A 20,656-nucleotide genomic window follows, 5' to 3' on the forward strand; every position below is an offset into this window, starting at 1 on the left:
TGACCCCTTATAGAAAGTTTGCCAACTCCTGGCCTAGAGAAATCCACATAAGCAGATTCCTTCTTCTCCTAGGGCCCAAGTTCAAGACTGTTCTTACCTAGGCTACTGGAACTGCCTGCTAACTTGTCATCCTGCTACCACGCTGTTTCCCTGAATCAGTTTCCTTTACAGCAGCCATAGTGATCTGTTTTTAAATAACTTTGTTAAAGTATAATTTACCCATTTTAAGTGTTAAATTCAATGTAAATTTACCAAGTTACACAACCATCACCACATTCTAGTTTTAGAACTATCATCCCAATAAGATTCTTCCTGCCCATTTACAGTTAATCCCCCCCCCCACCAGCCCAAGGAAACCACTAATCTACTTTCAATCCGTATAGATTTGTGTTTTCTGGACATTTCATGTAAATGCATTTACGCAATACATAGTCAGAGAAATATTTTTAAATCAAAATCAGATCATGTCACTACTTTGCTTAAAATCCTCCCATAGCTTTCCTCAGTACCTGACATAAAATCCTAATTCTTTACTCTGGCCACAAGGACTCACATAGTTACAAGTCTCAGCTTGTACCTACAAGCTGTAGGTCATGTTACTCTTTCCCTTGTTCATGGTCTTCCAGCGACATCCCCAGGAATTTTGCACTGTCTGTTCCCTCTGATTGGCGTGCTCTTCCTCAGCCTTTGCAAATGACCGGTTCTGCTCGTTCCTATTCTTCAGTTGTCGGTGAAAATATCACCTACAATTGGGTACCTCATGAAAGGATGCTCTTGTAATTGCCGTGTGCATGATCGTAGACTTTAATTATTGTGTTTGTTTATTGGCTTGCTTCTCTGCGATCTGTTTCCCTGCCAAAGATGTCAGATCCATGAGACCAGGGGCCTCGTACGCCATTTCATTTACTACAATATCCCAGGACCTGGTGCAATGCCTGACATAAATATTTGTGGAATTAATGAATCAGTCAATTCCAATTTAGCTGGGCCTTTAATAAAACTCCTAAATCCTCTCTCCTCTTTAATCCTTTCTCTACACCAATGCCGTCTCATAGAAATATAATGCAAGCTATAGATGCAATTTTAAATCTTCTAGTAGTCACATTTAAAAAGTAAAAAAAGAAACAGGGGAAATTAATTTTAAGATATATTTTATTTAACATTATACATTCAAAATATTTTCATTTCAACATGAAATAAATACTAAAAATTATTGAGATATTTTCCCTTTTTTGGTACTAAATCTTCAAAGCTGGTGTGTATTTTGCATTTACAGCACATCTCTATTTGGATTAGCCCATTTCAAATACTCAATAGCTACACATGGCTGGTGGCTGCCACACTGCATAATACCACTATAGACATGAAAGTGATTTTCTTAGACCACAAAACAGACTGAATAAGTGAACTAGGGTCCCTGCCCTCCAGGCATGGAGATTTCAGTTTGGAGAGATTATCAGTTACCTTGAAGTCACTTTTCTCATCTACAAAATAGAGAACACGATAGTAGCTGCTGTATAGATTTGTCATGAAGATTTAATGGTCATAAAGAGTGTGGTTCATGGCAAGCATTTAATAACTGCTAATCATTGTCTGCATTTCCAAATTTTGGTTGACTCCTGTGTAATATACCTCTTGTGCTAGCAATAACACTCCCAAGTGAGGCAGCAAGAGAAAAAGCCACAGCTCTGGTCCTGTTTGTGTAGCTTGACAGCCGTGTGGCTTTGGGTAGGCTGCTTAACCTCTCTGCGTTTCATTTTCCTCGTATTTAAAAATGCAGGTAATGGTTCCTCAAAGCAATTGAACTCACTGTGAACTTGAAAAGCTCTGTACATATGTAAAGCATTATCATTATATCAACCTCTAGGATCCTGTGATAATCTATTGATACCTCTGGGACTCCAGTCCAAGACCCTAGATCCTGCCACCCTCTCTGGTCCTTCTTCCTCTTCTCTCCTGGCTGGAACTCCACAGTTCCTGCGAGGTTCGTACCCTACGTCCTTGGCTCCCATCTCTTCTTTGCTTCCTTGGACAGATCCACATCTTATTATCTGGAATTCTGAAATCAAAAAAGCTCTGAAATCAAATGCTTTTTCGTCCTTGATTGGGCAGTTTAATTTGATCTTACCTGAATCCCTTGACTGTAAACCCTGACCTGAGCTGTCATTAGGTTATTTATCATCTATTTATCCTGCTTAGTGTGAATATTCATATGCTTTGCTGTAGGAATATTACATTTTGGCTGTGTGGAGCTGTGCCAGAGCATAGTGGGTCTATTATGTAGGTCATGGTTTATGCACCATAATACCTTTCTAAAATCTGGAAATCTCTAAATTCAGAAATGTCACTGGCTCAAGGGTTTTAGAGGAGGTCTTGTGACCATGTCTTCCCTTGGCAGACCCTAGGCCCGCTCAGTTCCACCTCCCTGCCCACTCCTGTTGGCATCTGTGCCGCTGAGCTTGGCTGTAGGAAAACATAGAGTGTTGCTGAGCTCACCTGAAAACCATGAGCTCTAACTTCCAAGGGTCCTTCTTGCTGCTGCAAACACTCTGTATTTCCAGGATTCAACTACCCATGCATTCATCATGCCTTTTTAGTTTCTCTATTTGATGCTTTGACATCTTGAGGCCTTGCTGACTCCGGAGGGACTAGCCCTCTCTAGGCTAGCCCAGGCACAACTTGCCTAAGGGTATGCCTTTCATATGCAAACCAACCACCTCCTTCACTAGGTCTTTATTTTCTGGGGCACTATTCCTTTGCTCTAATCACCCCAAGGCCAGGTACTAGACAACTAAGGGACAGCCCATACACTCCAGAGCCTGTTGAAATGACTCAAACTAGCCTGCTTGCCTTGTTTTGCCTGTTTCTTCCTGAAGAAACCATAAAAAAGGCTCTTGCCCATGTTCCCCCTGCTCCTCTGCCTCCTGCCTCCTGTCTGACCCTGGTGCTTTCCTGTGTGGCCCCGCATGTCCTGCTGTGTCCCCTGTTTCTAGGGGACCATGAGTAAACTTCTTCCTTCATGACAGTGATTTTTATGTCCACATGTCTCACCATGCCAGATTAAAACAAATCCCCGCACCCTTAAAACAACCCACCCTCTCTCCTTTCTCCAGGACTTGCTCCCCCAAACTGACTCACTGCTAATGACCTGGCTCCTATTTATGAGAAAGGACAATCAGAAGAGTTTCCCATGCCCTCCGCCCATATGTACCCTCCCTCTGCAGCTGGGCCCATCTATTCTGCCCTCGTTCGTGCTCCTGACGGTGAGCAATTGTAACACAATAGTAAGGATTTGTGCGTCTAAACAGAGAAACATGGAGAAGGTACAGTAAAAATATGATATAAAAGATTTTTTTAAAATGGTACACCTGTGTAGGGCACGTACCATGAATGGAGCTTGCAGGGCTGGAAGCTGCTCGGGGTGAGTCAGTGAGTGAGCGTGAAGGCCCAGGACATTGCTGTACACTTAGGTTACATTAAATTTATAAAACAATATTTTTCTTTCTTTAATAATAAATTAACTTTAGCTTACTGTAATTTTTTACTTTATAAGTTAATTTTTAAAACCTTTTTGACTCTTGTAATAACATTTAGTGTAAAACAAACACATTATACAGCTGTACAAAAATATTTTCTTTATATATCTATTCTATTAGCTTTTTCCTATTTTTAATTTTTTTTTTATTTTTTTATTTTTTTTATTTTTTAAACTTTTTTGTTAAAGACTAAGACACAAACACACTCATTAGCCTAGGCCTACACAGGGTCAGGATCATCGATATCACTGTCTTCCACCTCCACATCCTGTCCCACTGGAAGGTCTTCAGGGACAATAACACACATGGAGATGTCATCTCCTGTGCTAACAATGCCTTCTTCTGGAACACCTCCTGAAGAATCTGCCTGAGGCTGTTTTACAGTCAGCTTTTTTTTTTATAAGTAGAAGGAGTACACTTTCCAATAATGATTAAAAGTATCATATAATAAATACATAAACCAGTAACGCAGTTGTTTATTATCATTATCAAACATTATATACTGCATATAATTGCATGGGCTATACTTTCATATGACTGGCAGTGCAGTAGGTTTGTTTACACCAGCATCACCACAAACATGAGAGGAATGCACTGCATTATGATGTTAGGACAGCTATAATATCACCAGGTGATAGGGATTTTTTGTCTCCATAATACTCCTGTGGAGCCATCATCACATATGTGGTCTGTTGTTGAGCAACACGTCCCTATGCACTGCCTGACTATATAGATGGGGGTATAGATACAGATATAGATATATCTTCAGTCCTGAAGTTAAGTCTCCTTAACTCCACACTCAGATATCTCCTGGACATTTCCACCAAATGTCTCATATGCATTTCAAATTTGACATGTAGAAAACCAAGTTCATGCTCTTATTGCAAAACCTGCCCCTTTCCCAGTCTTCTACCCCATCTCAATGGTACCTCCACTCATCCAGGTATTCAAATAAAAAACTTTGCAATCATCCTAGATTCTTATTCTTCTCTCATACCACATATCCACTCCGTCAGTAAATTCTGTCATCTCTGCTCTTAAAATGCATCCAGATTCCAGACACTTCTCATCACATCTACTGTTCTTGCTCTGCCCCAAGCCTCTCTTGGCTCTCACTGGGCTGGTGACCACCAACGCAATGTTGCTCCTGACTCATCTGCCTGCTTCTGCTCTTGCCTCCTCCGGTGTACTCTCAATACAGCAGTCAGGGAAACACTTTTTAACACAAATCAGATCTTGTCACCCATCTACTCAAAGCCCTGCAGTGACTTCCCTTTTGGCTCAGAGTAAAAGCAAATATCCTTACAATGGCCCATAAGACCCTTCGTGATCTGACCCCTATGACATGTCTAATTTCATGTCTTGCACCCCTTCCCTCTGCTAATTCTCCTTGCCCTGCACTGGGCTGAGGCAGACCTGCCCAAAACCAGGAGATAAACTGCTGGGAATGTTTTCACATCTGATGTGGGGGCAGGACACAGGACAATTGGACTTTTCTCAGGGGAGATACCTTACACGTCTTCCGTGTGGGGAAACCACTGAGTCGCAGGTCAACTAGAAGCCCACGCTAGTTGCTGGGAGCTGACATTATTGGGAAGAATAACTGGTTCCCAGGAGTATCTGAAATGTGAAGCTATGAATGGGCTTTTGCTCTATTTGTGCAGATGGAAAGGGATTTTCTCAGGGATATAATTTTTAGCCATTTTCTCAGTCACGCAGTTGCCTGCGACCAGGGGTGGGTAAGTTTTCTTTGGGAAGAATACATGGTTGCAGCATGGGTGCTCTTCCCATAAAGGCTAAGTTAGCATAGGCCTTTGTGATGATAGACATGGACCTTGCCACACGGTGATGTCCACCTAGCAGACGAACAGCAGTTGCCTGTCCTGGTTCCCAGAGGCTACAGGCACTGTTTTCACAATGAATCGTGTCCATGGTCATCAAGAGCAGCTTGCCCAGTGTTGGCCAACTTTGTCCTTTAATTCACAGAGTAAATCATGGCAACTTGGCTGGTTTTTGGTTTACTATTGTCTGTGTCTGGTTTTCAGGTGGGCTTATGAGCCTGTGCTGCTGACGCCCTGCCCTGCATCGTCTCTGCCCACTCCTGCCTTCACCTGCAGCTGCAGCGGACCATTCTCAGCACGCCGACAGCCCCCCGTCTCCATCGGCCATGTCTCTCTGTTTCTCTACCCGAGGGCTTTAGCATCTCCCACTTTCTCAGCTGCAGCAGCAGGAAGCCTGACAGTGGAAGGGACTGATTGTCCCAAGGGCAACCTCAACCAACAAAAAACATGAGGCAGTGAATCAATGCCCCAAATTCCTGCTATTCTTCAGTGCATTTTCCCTAGGTTCTCAGAGAGGTCCTGATGCAATTGAGCCCAGTTGCTCTCAAGGATTAGCTCACTCTTTATCGGTTTTTCTCTCCATTCTCCGAGTTGGGTTTCCTGGGAACACTCTCTGAATAAACTGCTTGCACCCAACACCTTGTTTTTGTGGAAGCCCAAATTAAGACAGCCTGATATGTCCACATGGGATTTCCTGCGGCTCTTTTCTTTTCTTATGAAAGAGTCTCTCAAATTAACCTATTTTATATAAATTCAGTGGCCTCTTTCCCATCTTGTCCTGCATGACCTTGAACTCTGGGTATGACCTTACATGGTGGCCCACCTCCTCAAATTCTCTCCCCACTCTGATTCCATGCCCTGCTCTTCATTTCCATCCACACCAACCACTCTTGGCCTTTTTTTGCTTTTTTCTCTTTCTCTGCACACCTTTTAAGGCAGATCTTCCCCGAGGTCCATGCTTCCCCAGGCTTTGCCTCTCACAACCTCACTCACTCATGCCATGATTTATCCTGATGACATCTCTGTTTCTCAAAGACCAGCCTGGGACTACTTAACAGGCTCCCTTCCGCCTCGGCTTCTGTTGGGTTCAGCCAACAGGAGGTACTAGGAGATTAAAGAAGGGAAAGAGCGAGGTTGCGGCACTGACTCCCCCCACTTCCTACTGGCTCACCACCCAGTGGCTGTGTCCACCGCCCGAGTCACAGTGTCTCTCCAATGGCCCCCTCCATACAGCTCCGTCTGGGCTCTGGCCCGTGCAGGCCTAGGTGTGCTACAGGCTCCACGTTGTCGCTAGCTCTGGGGGCCTGTACCATTCCAAGTTGATTTAACTAAACCCTGACCCAATCTTTGTAAGTAATCCCTTTATTAAAAGGGCCTCAATTTATCTAGCATGAGTATGGCTCTCTTTTTCCTACTTGGACCCTGACTGATCTAACCACCCACCGAACAACTGCTGGAGAAGCACACAGGGAAGGGACTTGAGTGAGCAAATACTGTGAATTTAATGAATGTAGATAAATTTGTCTCCTACTTAGTTAACAAGGACTTTCATTCAAAATAGAAAGTTCTAATGAGTTAGTAGTTAAGAATAAATCTCTGGAGTCAGATTTCCTGAGTTTGAATCCTGCCTCTACCACTTATTAACTATGTCACCTGGGACGAGTGACTAAAATTCTCTAAACCTCAGTGTCCCTATCTACAAAACAGGGATGATAGTAGCTCTGAACTCGGAGACTTATCGTGATGATTAAATGAGATAATTCATCAAAAATACTTAGTAAAATGTCTAGCACATGTACATACTCAGTACATACTAGCTATTATTCTTATGTCTAACAGAATTGAGCTTGGGAGAGGCTTATAGAAGGGAGGTCCAGAAATGAAGCAAACACCCTTTGTAGCTGTGGGAAGGTTTCTGAGCTCTAATCTTCCCTTCATTGGTCCATAAGGACAACACCAAGTCCATGCTGACTTTGAGAAGTTCCTAGTTACCTAGTGTGACAAACAGGCTCTAAGATGGTCCCAATTAAACCTTGCATAATACCCTTCCCTTGAGCATGGGCAAGATCTATGACTTGCTTCTAATTAATATAATACAGCAAAGGTGATGGGGTGTCAGTTCCATGATTATGTTACATAAGATTTCAAATTTCTTGGCAGCAGACTCCCCTTCCCTCGCTTTGATGAAGCAAAGTGCTATGTTACATGCTGTCCTATGGAAATGCCCGTGTGACAAGGAACTGAGAGCAGCCGCTGCCCAACCACCAGGAAGAAACTGAAGTCCTCAGCCCAGCAACCCTCAAGGAACTGAACTGTTCCTAATGGGAGCTTGCAGGGGGATTCTTCTCCAGTTGAGCCCTGCATCTCCAGCTCCAGCTGGCACCTTGATTGAGTCTGGTGGGACCCTAAAGCAAAGGATCCAGTGAAGCTGGGCTTGGACTCCTGATCTGCAGAAACTGTGAGATATGAAATCTGTGTTGTTTTTAGCTACTAAGTTTGTGGCGATATTGTTACATAGCAACAGCCAACTAATACACCTATAATGTGGCTGCATTCACTGTTTCATTCTTTAGCACTTATAGGCACTGGGCTAATTTCTTAGGACAAAGATTAGTAAGACTTAGTTTTTACCCTCAAATAACTTACAGAATAGTGGTGGTGGTGGTGGGGAGTGATGAAAATGGACACTGAAACCACTGAGAAAATTATGCAAATAGAGACACTGTGATAGATGTCTGTATAGGATATAGTCAAGGCAAAAAAGGAAAGAATGTTTTCTTCTACCTGGAGGATGAGGGATTCAGGAAAGACTTCACTGAGGAAGTGATATCTTAACAAAATCTTGGAGGTGAGTGTTTCACTGGCAAAAGAAACTACATTATCAAGATATAGCATTATTGAAAAGCTGGCAGCCTGGACAACATAGCAAGACCCCTGTCTCTACAAAAAGATTAAAAAAAAATTTGCCAGGCTTGGTAGCATGTGCATGTAGTCCCCAGCTATTCAGGACGTTGAGGCAAAAGGATCCCTTGAGCTCGGGGGTTTGAGGCTGCAGTGAGCTATGATCACCCCATTGTACTCCAGCTTGGGTGACAGAGCAAGACTCTCTCTCTAAAACAAACAGAAATTGACATTTAAATTTCAAATAAAATTTTGGTGTGTCTGGGAACTGCATGCCCATCAATGGTCCAATTCATAATGGAAAAATATTCAGGATTTGTTCTTGTTTGATGCATTTGAAGTGTATAACACTAATAGGGAGGTAACTCTTGCTAACATTTTGTGCAATTAAATTGCCACCTATGTATTTGTGACTCTAGTGACTCCCAGGGGAACTTTCTGGTTTCCTTATTTTATTCCCTGGGCAACAACTACACCTGTGTTAGATCTTGTTATCGTTCAGTAGTAACAAGGAAATCTATAGGATCAATCATAACATTCCTCTGGTGAATAAAGCTGTATGTTCCACACATGTTTCCTTGTGCTGGCACACAAGAAGACTACATTTCCCAGCTGCCCTTGCAGGTTGGTCAGTACCATGTAACTGAACTTGGGCAATGAGAACATGAGTGGAGGTGATGGGTCCCTGTGAGTCTAAGGCAGGCAGAGGTGGGTATGGTTTTTCTATATTCTCCCCTCCTGGCTCTGTGGCTGGAAGTAAAGGACTCGAGCACTTTAGAGCCCACAGTGGAAATAGTCCAAATCCCTACATCATTTTTTCAAACTCAGACAATCCACACTGGACTGTGATTTGATCAAGAAATAAATCTTCATTGTGTTAGGCCATTGATATTTAGAGGGGTTTCCATTGTAGCAGCCAGTGTTATTTATCATAAACAATACAATCTCATAAGAGCTGTTTTAAAGCAAATAACATTCCTCCACATAACCATTGAAATGTCTGTTTATTAATAAGTGGTGCAGTATTTATTTGTTTTAAGATAGAACATAAAAAAATCAGGTAAGAATTGTTTGCATAATATATATGGAAATCAACCTATTAAAGTTGTTCAAATATCGGACAGAGCCAGAATATAAATTACACATACAGTTTAAAAAGTACAGGAAATCATATTATAAAGAGCACTAAAGGCCACTTGTGGAAGAGTTGTGTTCCCCTGTAAGCCAGATGTCAAGAAAGCCTACTCGTCGCACGGAGACAAATCCAGGGAGCAAGGCACCAGAGTTCTATGCTGTAAAAGGGGTTAAAGAAAATACAACCCAAAATCAAATACAATGGATTCACATCACTAAAAACCTCAATTTGTTCTTCAATGATTGGTGTTTTCCATCATTGCTACATTAGAAAGTAAAAAAAAAAAAAAAAAAAAAAAAAAAAAAAAAAAAAAAAAAAAATAGCCATATCCCATCTGAAGCAAGGTAGTGATCACTTTTCTCTTTAAGATTTTCTCTTTAAGAAAGAATTGACAAATTTGATGATGCCCACCTGTCTTTCTAAGGTGATTTTTCAGGATGGGGCAGAGCTTTACCTCTCCAACAGCAAAATATCTGACACTTGACAAAGTGGTTGCCCCAATCTTGGAACTCGGAACCCTCGGGGGAACCTTGGAGGGTGGAGCTGCCCTCCCCTCACTTGGAAAAGTATTCAGAGACAGAAAAAGGGGCACAATTACCTGATCAGGTTGGCATCCATGGGGACCCCTGATCTTTTAATATCGAGAAAGGGAGACACAACTATTCTGAACTTTTGGCCTCCCAGAGAATGTTTTTAAAGACTCACCTGTTTCTGCAGGATTTCAAAGCCCTGAAATATAAGCACAGTCTAGAGACAAAAGACCAGAGTCAGCAGAGCCGAGGAGGAGACATTTGAACTAGTTTGGTTAAAAACAATGACAGGAGATCCTTGGGGGCAGAGAACAAGGGGTGCTTGTGGGATTATCTGCAGCCACACCTGACTCTGAGAGCTAATGGACTCCAACATGAACAGGTGAATAATTTATGTGGCATTATTTTCTTCCACTGACAGCTGGATTGTGAAACCACTCAGAGGACCTGCTGAACAGCCAAGTGGAACAGCTGACCCAGGCACTACACTTCTCTCCCGGGAACTGGTGGGTCTGTGATCATTTTCCTATAAAACTGAGTGGACACGGAAGGGCAAACCAGTGTAGAGTAGCATGGGGCATGATTTGGGAGGATTTCCATTGACCTGGGAGACTCCGGTGGGGGTGGAGAGGGAATGAGCTTTGCAGGTACATGGGCTTTGGCTAAAATCATGGCTCTACCTCTTATGATGTGTGACCTTCAACAAGGTCTTTTCCCTCACGGCTTTGGTTTCCTCATCTGTAAGATGGAGACATTAACATCTCCCTCATAGGGTTGCAATGAGGATTGCATGAAGTCAAGAGAGCTATTATGTCACATGCAACTCATAAAGAGAGCTTAGTGTAAGTTTCTCTTGCCTTCCCTGACTTTAGTTTTGTGGACAGAGGAAGCGAATGGAACGTTGAAAGAAAACGTGCTCTCATTTTTTATTATCCTTAGGTATTAAATTGCAGTCCATTTGACAAATCTAAGAGGAATCGCAAATACATTCCTAAGCACTGAGCTAGGCTTTTAATTGCTTAATTGTAAGCCATTCTCGGGTTATTCTCACATACAGCCCATTTTTTACCGGGTCAAAAATTATAATTTCCCCCTGAAACTTATTTTAACCCCAGAACAATGCTATTTGGAGGAAGGAGATTTAGGCAGAATGACAATCTTTAAAATTAGTGGGTCAACTATTGCTGTCCAAGAACTTGGCCACCCTTTTTGCTGACTCTCACTTAGGGATTTTCAGTTCAGCCTGACTCAGGAGAACTGAACATCCTATCACTGGATTGAACAAGGAATGTTGGGGAGCCCTGGCAGATTCTGGCAAATCTATCCCAAGCACAACATAAGTAGAAACCGCCTATGGAGATCTTCATTTGAGCCAACAGAAGCCCGTTTACTTCCTAAAATAATTTCCTAGTTACACAAACATAAGTTCTCTTAAATTGAGTCCTTTTGCTTCTCTGTAGCTTTTGGCGAAGGTCCTGAAAGAGTATCCAGTTTTGACCTGGCCATATGAGGATTCTCTGGGACAAAGCAAGAGGAACCAGGCTGTGCTCAGCTGAGACCCAGAGATCCCAGCACAAAGGGACACCTTTGGTAAATTTGGGGTCATATCGATCCCCAAAGAAATCACATCCTAGTTTAGAGACTTTTTTTTTAAAAAGAAATCTTGTTAGTTGGCCTATAGATGAGATTAAAATTTGAGGCATGACTCTGGAGCTGAGTGAGTCCAAGCGATGGGCCAAGATGGTGCACCAGTCCAAGCATGGCAGGACAGGGAGGAAAGGAAATAGGACAGGTCAGAGGAGTGGAGGGCAGGGGTGCTTGCATGGCCATGGGGTCGTTCTTCTTTTTCTTCTCAACGTCACCCAGCAGCAGGGGATTTTGCTAGGCCTTTTGAAGACAGCAGGAATTTGGGAGAAGAAACATCTTCATCTTTCAAGGCCTGGGAACATCAATCATACTCCAGAGATGGGAAGAAGTCCCCCAAAATACGTCTGGCTTAGCAGTTTCTCAAATGGGCCAGGAAGTTCTTCATCATTTTCTGGGCTCAACAGCAATGTTTCGTTCTCACTTGCTATTTTACTTTTATCTCTTTGTCTCCAACACGTGGACCAGGAGTCAGGAGATCTGGGTTCCAGATTCACTCTACTACTCAATCACTGACAGACCTGGTGTGATTCCCAGGTCTCACTCTGAGCTTCTGCTTCTTAATTCCAAAAGACAGGTGGTTGTTCTCAGTGATCGAAGTCTCTTCTTGCTCTGAGCATCTAAGAATCGAGGAAATTGAGTCTCCTCATGTCTATGATAATAAATCAAATAGTAATCATAATTCTCCTGCAGGGAGGCTGAGGTTGAGACTGTTAAGACCAGGAACAAATTTCCCTAGGGAGGGTTTGAGTAAGCTTTAACTCTTTCTTCTGGAAGTTCCTCCATTCATTGCTAAGGTGTTGGCTGACAACTATCATGGCACAGTTGACTTTCCTCATGAAACCATGAGTCCTTTCATGTGTAATCATTCTTGCTATTTGGCTCTTCCTCCTACAAATAAATCATCCTTTCAGAGAATGCTGCAACATCTGGTACTGTATGTCCAATGGAACTGCCACAGACCAGCCACTGGGATCCGACATTCCTGCTGTTTTCATTCCAACATTCCTTTTCGTCCTCATTTCAATGGGAAAAAGTAAACGTTTTTATTTGCAGAGATGTACTTACTTAAAAAGCAATTGTGAAAGTGCCTGATTTTGTCATGTATTAATTGGGATTGTATCTCCACCACTCTTTTTTTGAAAAAGATTTTCTGGTGTAAATTTGGAATTCATAAGTAATACCAAAGACTGAGGCAATGGAGTCAACGCAAACTGTTAAAAAAAAAAAAAGAACATAAATAACCGTCCCTGATATGTGTCAGTCACTGTATTAGGGGCTTTATGTATATATTGATTGTCTCATTTGAAAATCAAAACAGGACAGAAGAGTCAAATACTTTTGAATGTCCTGAAACTCAAATTTTCTTCCAGGTCATCTCTGTATGCTTCCAATCTCTTTGACACTACCATTACTGGCTTCCAAAACCACTAACACTCTCCAGATCACCTGGCTCCTAACATTTGCTAACCTGGGCATTGGTGAGGGGCTACCTGCTACCTTGTTCAAGGGCCAGTTGGCTCAGTCTTGAATGGTGTGACATCAGTAACACAAGAATGTTGTGTTGATTTGGATACAAAGAAAGAATCTAGACTTTTTAGAAGTTCATCTTGAAAAAAGCAAGCCTTCAAGGACAAGTGAGCCAAGAGAGGACACAGAGAAAATTCCTAAGGATGCCCATGGTTCAGAAAGCAAAGAAAATCTTATGATCTTAGGTGTCTTGAAAGCATATTCGTGAAAACGAAATACCAGCTATGAGGCATCTTCTGGGGAAGCAAAGAGTTGGGGGAATCCTGTAGTGTGTCTGGTAGCACTGTCAAAAGTGCAGTTGACTTCTTAGGTCACTGAAGGTGTTTCTTCCCTTGCCCCAGGAGAGTTTGATCTGCAGGACACCTTTTTTCTTGAAATAGATGCTGTGCCACAGTCTGTACCGTAAGTCTCTTGGGCGACACGATGAAATGGAAGTAACTCAGCTCCTCGCCTGGCCTCTATCTTGGTAGAGATTTAGAGAGAGAAGGAGAAAGCTGGTTTCTCCAAGACATCCTAGAATTCCTTTCTTCCACTGTTTGGGTTCAAAGAATTGAACCCAAAGTTAAAGTCCCCATTAGACCCACTCAGCCTTCCCTGGACTGATGGAATCGTAACTATTTCTACGTAGAATTTTTACTCTCACTTTCTTCTGTGTTCAATTTTCCATTGTTTCCAGGCTAGGAAGCAATCCTTTCTGTATAGAGTTGTCTGCAGGGATAAAATCAGATATGGTCTGAAGGAACCTCTGATATTTGAGACCATCAGATTCCTAGCATTTTGATGGCAGAAACTGTGGTTTTCTTATCTCTGAATTTCCAGTGCATTGCACAATTTCCTGGCATACAGTGAGCTTAATAAATCTTGTCAAATGGATAAACAAATGAATTTTTCTTTATTACACTCTCATTATAGTAGCATGGAATTATGAGAATGGTTTTACCAAATTAGGAGTAGATCCTGTTATGTTAGATTTTTCTATAAGTAATTATTCTTTTCAAACTACAGTGTCTAGGAACTGTCTTGCACAAAATATACACAGGATGCATAATTGTTTATTTGCTAGTTCATTTTGACCTATATACCTTGGGGTTTTCCAGTTATGTTTTCAAGAAAACTAGGGCTTTGTAATATCAGTGTTGTGTCTAATAGGTCTAAGTTCTGAGTTCTAAGGACAAACACAGTTATTGAATAGAACTTTCTCAATTTAATTGTTTTTCTTTTCCTCCAATAATTTTTTTTTTCTTAAACATTGGCGTTTGCTTGCCTGTTGGTTTTTAGTAGTCAAAACTCACACTCGATCTCAAGTACTTCCTTCTTGGCCCAATAGAATAACCTTTCACCTACCATTTGCAAAGTTGATTTATTTTGTTAATTTTGATCCTCCTAAAATATGACCTCTTGAATTTTTCATATGTCATATTGTGACACAGAGACCAAATACATATAATGGGATCATAGTTTTACCTGAGCAAATCATTCCTAGTTTTTACAATGGAATTAAGTTGTCACTATTTCATGGGTTTCTGTCAAACTACTGCAATTTCCTGGGCAAGTTCCCGAACTACTAGTATAGCTGAGGTTTAACAGTCTTGGACCATGTTATTAGCCAATTCCACTGGATTATTCCATCATGCTATTTCCTTGTCTGACAAAAGGATCTTTGTGGAAGCACACACTGTTTCTTCCCATAACTCATGTTCAATCGCAGACCCTGAATTTCTGCTTCCTTGATCAAGCCATGTTGGTGCCTACTCATAGGCAACCTCACCAACTTAAGTAGGTTTGGTTTGCTTTTCTGGGATACATTCTTTTTTAATAAAAAGGGGGAGAGATATCAAAGCAGAATTATCCTAGGAGATCATTTTCCTTTTTCCTTTTTGTTTTCTTACATGGGAAAAAACAGCTCTTAAGATTCTTATCATTTATTCATTCACGAAATATGTATTTTATCTGTGTCCACACTGATAAAGACAACTTACTAGATGTGGGAAACATACTGGTGATCAACGCAACCTAATCCCTGCTGTCCTGGCTTTATGATCCAGCAGGGAAGCTAGACTGCCCACCTATGGTTTAGAAAATAGTACAGGTTCCAACTCTTTCTAGGTTATTAAAAGAACCTAAGGTAGTTGCTCTAAATTTGGATCCATGGTAAATATTTTCAGCTATAACTCCATTGAGTGCTGAAAAATGGATCTATTTGTAAGATTCTAAAGCTCGTAAGTTCTGGGAGAATATTAATAAGTTAGAAAAAAATAATTGGTGCATATGTGGAGAATTTGATTCATTCTCTATTTTTTTTTTTTTGTTTCCAATATGTCATATACAAAAAGAAGAGCATAGTCGTATGTTAGATGGTAGGTAGTGCAATCATTTCTGATGAAAGATGATTTCAGGAAGACCAAAATTAAGAACCAAGACCCCAGTAAGGGGCATAGGGTTTCTTAGGTAATAGCCCCCAGTGGCTCATTCAGCCATATTGAAGAGAGTGGGGAAGAGGACAAAATGACCTGTGCCCTTTGTCCTTCAGATTGCCAGAAGGTCAAATGAAAAGCCAAAGGGGAGGTGCTTCATGTCCGATGTGTGTGATCACTCTTATGTATTTCTCACCTCAGATTTCAAGGTCCACACCCATCCATTCATTGGCCCTCCATGGAAAACACCCTTCTCCCACTCACAATGCTCACCCTTGGCCAGGGACTTTGGGCTTTGGTTGTGAGTTTCTGAAGTCAGGAGCCAAGCTTTCATCATCACTGTATTCCACAGCTACCATGGCTCTTGTCAAGACTTTGAGGGAGAATATCAATGTCAGGTGCATGCAGACATTGATTTAGGCCATTTCAATCATCTGGATGGTCACCATGGCAATCATCCACAACCAGTATTTAGGTGTGTGAAAAGAGTGAGACAATAATACTATGGCGTAGTCCATTCAGCTAATTCAGCCCAAGTCTAACAGAAATCTTTCCCATCAAAATTTTTCAGTATAGTAGTAACATCACATAAGAGGCCACAAGGTGGCTTGTGCTTAATATTGGGCTTATACAGTAGGGCAGTGCTCTTTAGGCTGACTGCTTACACTTTAACTAGTCTTATGGCAAGGTGTGGTTTTAGCATTTTCATTAAAAAAATCTGGAGGAGTAACATTGGATGGTTCTGGAAATTTTGCCTATTTGCATGTCAATAAATATTGTAGCTTGCCTGCATCATTATTTTTCTGATGCATTTCCAAACGCAATGCATCAAGTGAGCATGTTTTGCATTAAAAGCAGACATGCCCCTCCTGCTGGATAAACTATGCTGAGTGCTTTCCACATGACACAAAGTACTGGTATCTTGCTGTGGTTTCTAGGCTCCATCGCATAAACGGTGGAGTGCTGTGGTGAGAGAAAACCAGGGCAGGGAGGGAGTGAGCAGACTGGACTTTGACTCCTGGCTCTCCACGGGACAACTGAGTGACCCTGAGTGTATCACTTTATCCGAGCCTAGGATTTCTCATTTTTAAAAAGAAGTACTTGGGCTACATAATTTCTCCATGCCTCCTATACTCTAATTTCTGTTAGGTGGGTATTTTGTAATTAAGTGTCATGGGGAGGAATGTGAGTTGGAACCTCATTTTCAAGGCACTGAACTCAGCTCCTGCCCAGAGGGCCACCCCACTTCTGATCAATTCCATTGTCCTTGGCTACATAAATTGGAAACATTTTAATGTGTGTATGTGCGTGTGTGTGTGTGTGTGTGTGTGTGTCTGTCTTTCTGTCTGTTTGCCTATTTTTTCCCTGCCAATTCATAATTCGTCAGAAATGCTACACTTGAAATTACCACCACCTTTTACAGCCAAGGAAACTGAGGCATGATACCAAACAATGTCAGACCAAGTGAGATCTTTTTGAGAGTTTTTAAATGGTTTTGCCAATATTTCCATAATAAAATATTTGTTTAAATTCTTGGTTTTGGAGATGCGATGACTATCTCATTCTTTTCCTAATGTTACCTGAGTAGGCGGCCTCATTAATACACAATATGGTTTTGTTAAGAAAATTATTTCCTTACTTTAGAAAACAGTTAATCACTGGAGTGTTTTACACAAGGGGGCAATAATCCTAAAAATAACTTGAATGCCTTTCTCTGCTTACCAAACCAAAACCCAAAGCAGCCAACCAAACAAATAGCACAGCTCATCAATAATTTCTCCCTGCACTGGCCCAATCATGATTAAAAGTAAGAACAGCAGATAAATGTGTATCCTAGAAGAGATTAGCGGTACCATTTATATAGTGTAAAGTCATGCAAACCATGCTGAAAAGGAAGTGCTTCGTCGTGGCAACATGGGGAGGAAGAAGGCCATGGGAAGCCTCTGCCTGGGTGGAGGCCACCACGCACATACATGCATTCGATGCAGCCATTGGTGTCCCCGCTGGTAAGTGTCCGGTGTGAGAGTGAGTGAGCTGTACAAAGTCTGTTTACATTATAAGGAGGGGTCAGCCAGTGACCCCTTTTAAGTGGGCTTATTGGAAGGGGTCCATATGGAATCAGAAATCCCATCCCCTGTGGACGACAGAGGCATGGAGCCACTGGGCGTGAAGGGGTCCGTGTCTGTGTCCGTCTCACCCTCGGCGAGGTACCGCTTCTCCCTCATCCAGCTTGACCCCCCACTGGGGCCAAAGGCATAATCGTCTCTGTCCTGGGAGATGCTGAAGCCACTGGGAGACCGCTCCAGCTCCTCATGGTTGACTGACATTAGGGACAGAGGCGTATCGCTGTCCCGTGTGATGCTGCGTCTTTGCCTGGGGGAGATTCGGTCCGAGTAGGGCCCGTGCTGTTCAGCCTGGGAGTGGCAGCTCACTCGGGAGTCAAGAAGAGTCAAGATAGGCAGGACTGTGGGCCTTTCTGCATACGTTGCTGCTGAGGAAGGAAGAGTCCCCTGGCTCTTTCCAGAACTGGGTCCCCCTCGGGGCAGGTTCACAGGATCATGTGCAAAAAACCCATAGGGGCCGACTTTGTCGATGGGCACCTGGTGGAAGCTGTAGGGGGGTTCAGGGGCGCCCGTCTCCGAATAGTTGCAGATGATGGTTTTCAAATCAGAATACCTGTTGTCCTCTTTCTTCTCCCCCTCAGCTGGCGAGGAGGCCTCCTTGGCCGGGTAATACTCTGTGACGTGCACCTGCAGCCGTTCCATGTGCTGCATGTGCATATCCACGAGAAAGTCCAGTTTCTTCCCCATGTCCTGAACCTGGAAAACATCAGAAGCTGGAATTACTGCTTTCTCTGGAGGTGGGGGTCCTCGTTATTGGTTGGGAGGAAATATTATAGCATTTTATCTGCTTTGCAGAAGGGAAGATAATTCTTGCAAGTTTTAATAATAAGAACAGCAACTAATAATTTATTTCGTGTCCCCTACTCACAAGGCCTGCACAAGTATTAATGCCAATCTGGAAACAAGTTGGGTAATAAGGGCTTCCCATGAAGCGAAGGCTGAGAGCAGAGAGATGGCTTGAGCGTAACTGGTACAGGCCTTCTTTGTCCTCCAGAGGAGGGGCTGGCCTTGCTAATGCCACCTGGGCCAAGGAGCAGGAGTTCCTGATTGACAAACATGTCTTTAGATAGCAGCATGTGGATTGTTGGCGCATGTTTCTCCTACATGGTGATGTAAGCCCCAAAGATACAGGACGGTGGTTAGCAAGAAATGAGCTTCTCAGAACTGGAGACCCTTCCTAGGGGCCTTGAGGGACAGCGGAAGCTGCATCTGCTTTGTCTTCCTAAATTGGGAACTTATCTCAATTTTCGTGAGTGTATATTCACAAGTTTGTGCGCATATGTGTGTGTGCTTGCTCTGACAATTTACAACTCATCAGGAAGCATTGTCATCAGGTATATTAGCCTGTTTTACAGATGAGGACATGAGCACAGTTATAGGCGATGGCCAGGACGGCATCCCAGCCTCAACAGTAACTAACACTCACGAGCAGTCAGTACCTGACTCTGCTTGTTGACTCATTAAATTTTCACAAACTCTGTAAGGTAGACACTATTATTATCTCTATCCACAGGTGAGGGAACAGAGGCACAGAAGACAAAGTAGAGCTGAGATCATAAATTACATTTTAAAAATGAAAAACGATACTCTTGATATACCAAAAAAGAATAATTGAGATTTTCTCTTCCCTCTCCTGCACGGATCCCATTTTGGGTTTTGAATAAAATAAAAGGATTGATATGATCCTAAAGGAAATCGGTAGTGACATTTACCTAGTGCTAAGTTAGGCAGATGGTGCTAGAATATGAGCTAGCAAACTATGGAAGCAAGAGTGAGCTACACGGGTGCTGGGAGTGAGTTTCTCTTTCCACCCTGAGTGAACCTCACCCATAGCCTGCCCTCTTCCAGCCAGGCTTCTTCACACAGGACACCCACTGACCTGGACATTGAGAAAAGGAGGACCAAAGATACACAAAATGAAAAATAAGGGAGGCAGATCACTAATATTCCTTAAGGGACCACCACGAAGTGCGTGATAACAGCAGCTACCATTTGTTGAGTGTGCCAGCTAACATTCTGAGCAATTTACATGTATCAACTCACTTCATCCTTACAGCAACTTCATGAGATATTAAAATCCCCATATTACAAATGAGGAAAACTGAAGCTTAGAACAATTAATTAGCTTGCATGTGATCATCCAGTTAGTAAATGCTAAATCAGTGATTTAATTTCTACATTCTTTTTTGAATGGTAGATAGTATGAAGATTAATCAAGTATCTTATCTCCCTATAAAAATGGCATTTGAAAATAAATTTTATAAATTTGCTTTTTGGTGAGGGAAAGGAAAGACCTACCTGTCTTTCAACTTTTACAAACTTCCCCATCATGCTTTGGTCTTCAATTTCTGATGTGGATGCTCTGGCTACATATGGTTCATTCCTAAGAAAAAGCCAACACTTCTATAAGATCATTGTATCTATTTTGCTTTTCAAGGTTATTCCAGCTAGACAGGTCGGGGCCCATGGAGCCGTTATTGCCATCCTCATGTGTTTGCAGCCTGAAAGAGAACCACTCAACTCTGGAGGTGTGATATATGTGAGTCAGGAAAAGTCAGAATTTTCCTGCCTTCAACACTGGTATCTCATGCTTTCCTTCACTGCAGGAAAATCTGAAGCCAAATATTAAGCCACTACTAAGGAGCACTTGCTTTGTGTTAAAGTTAATAAAACACCTAACAGTGCCTAGAGTGTTTAATTCCTTTAAATTAAATTCCTTTGTTTTTTAGTCTCAGACTGCAGCTTGAGAACTTCTATTCTAAGTGAGTGTTTGTGTGGGGGGTGGGGAAGGGGTTATCAAATCTCTGAAATTATATATGGTGAGTATAAATATTTCATTTGGTCGATTTTGTTAAGAATGGAAAACAAATGCCGAATCTGGAAAATGGTACAAAAGCTAACATTGGTGGGGAATGGAATTGAGATGTGTGTTGAGTTTACTCTTTGGCTATGCACAATTAATATCTGCCTAAATTCCAGTTAGTTTCAATGTTTTCATGTTT

The 20,656-nt window shown here is 42.1% G+C and overlaps 1 protein-coding gene across 1 annotated transcript in view; it reads right to left on the reverse strand.

Annotated features, from left to right (window-relative positions):
• Positions 1-17,360: 17,360 nt before the first annotated feature.
• KCNQ3 (potassium channel, voltage gated KQT-like subfamily Q, member 3) overlaps positions 17,361-20,656 on the reverse strand; it is a 308,368-nt gene continuing 305,072 nt past the window's right edge. Inside the window, exons 11-12 of the mRNA XM_012647942.1 lie at positions 19,953-20,037; positions 17,361-18,350 (exon numbers count right to left, since the gene is read on the reverse strand). Coding sequence (XP_012503396.1) covers positions 17,616-18,350; positions 19,953-20,037 — 820 coding nt within the window. The 3' untranslated portion in view covers positions 17,361-17,615. The remainder of the gene's footprint in view (positions 18,351-19,952; positions 20,038-20,656) is intronic.

Source organism: Propithecus coquereli, unplaced genomic scaffold (genome assembly GCF_000956105.1).
Source record: "Propithecus coquereli isolate 6110/MARCELLA unplaced genomic scaffold, Pcoq_1.0 Scaffold28, whole genome shotgun sequence".
In the NCBI taxonomy this organism is placed as follows: domain Eukaryota; kingdom Metazoa; phylum Chordata; class Mammalia; order Primates; family Indriidae; genus Propithecus; species Propithecus coquereli.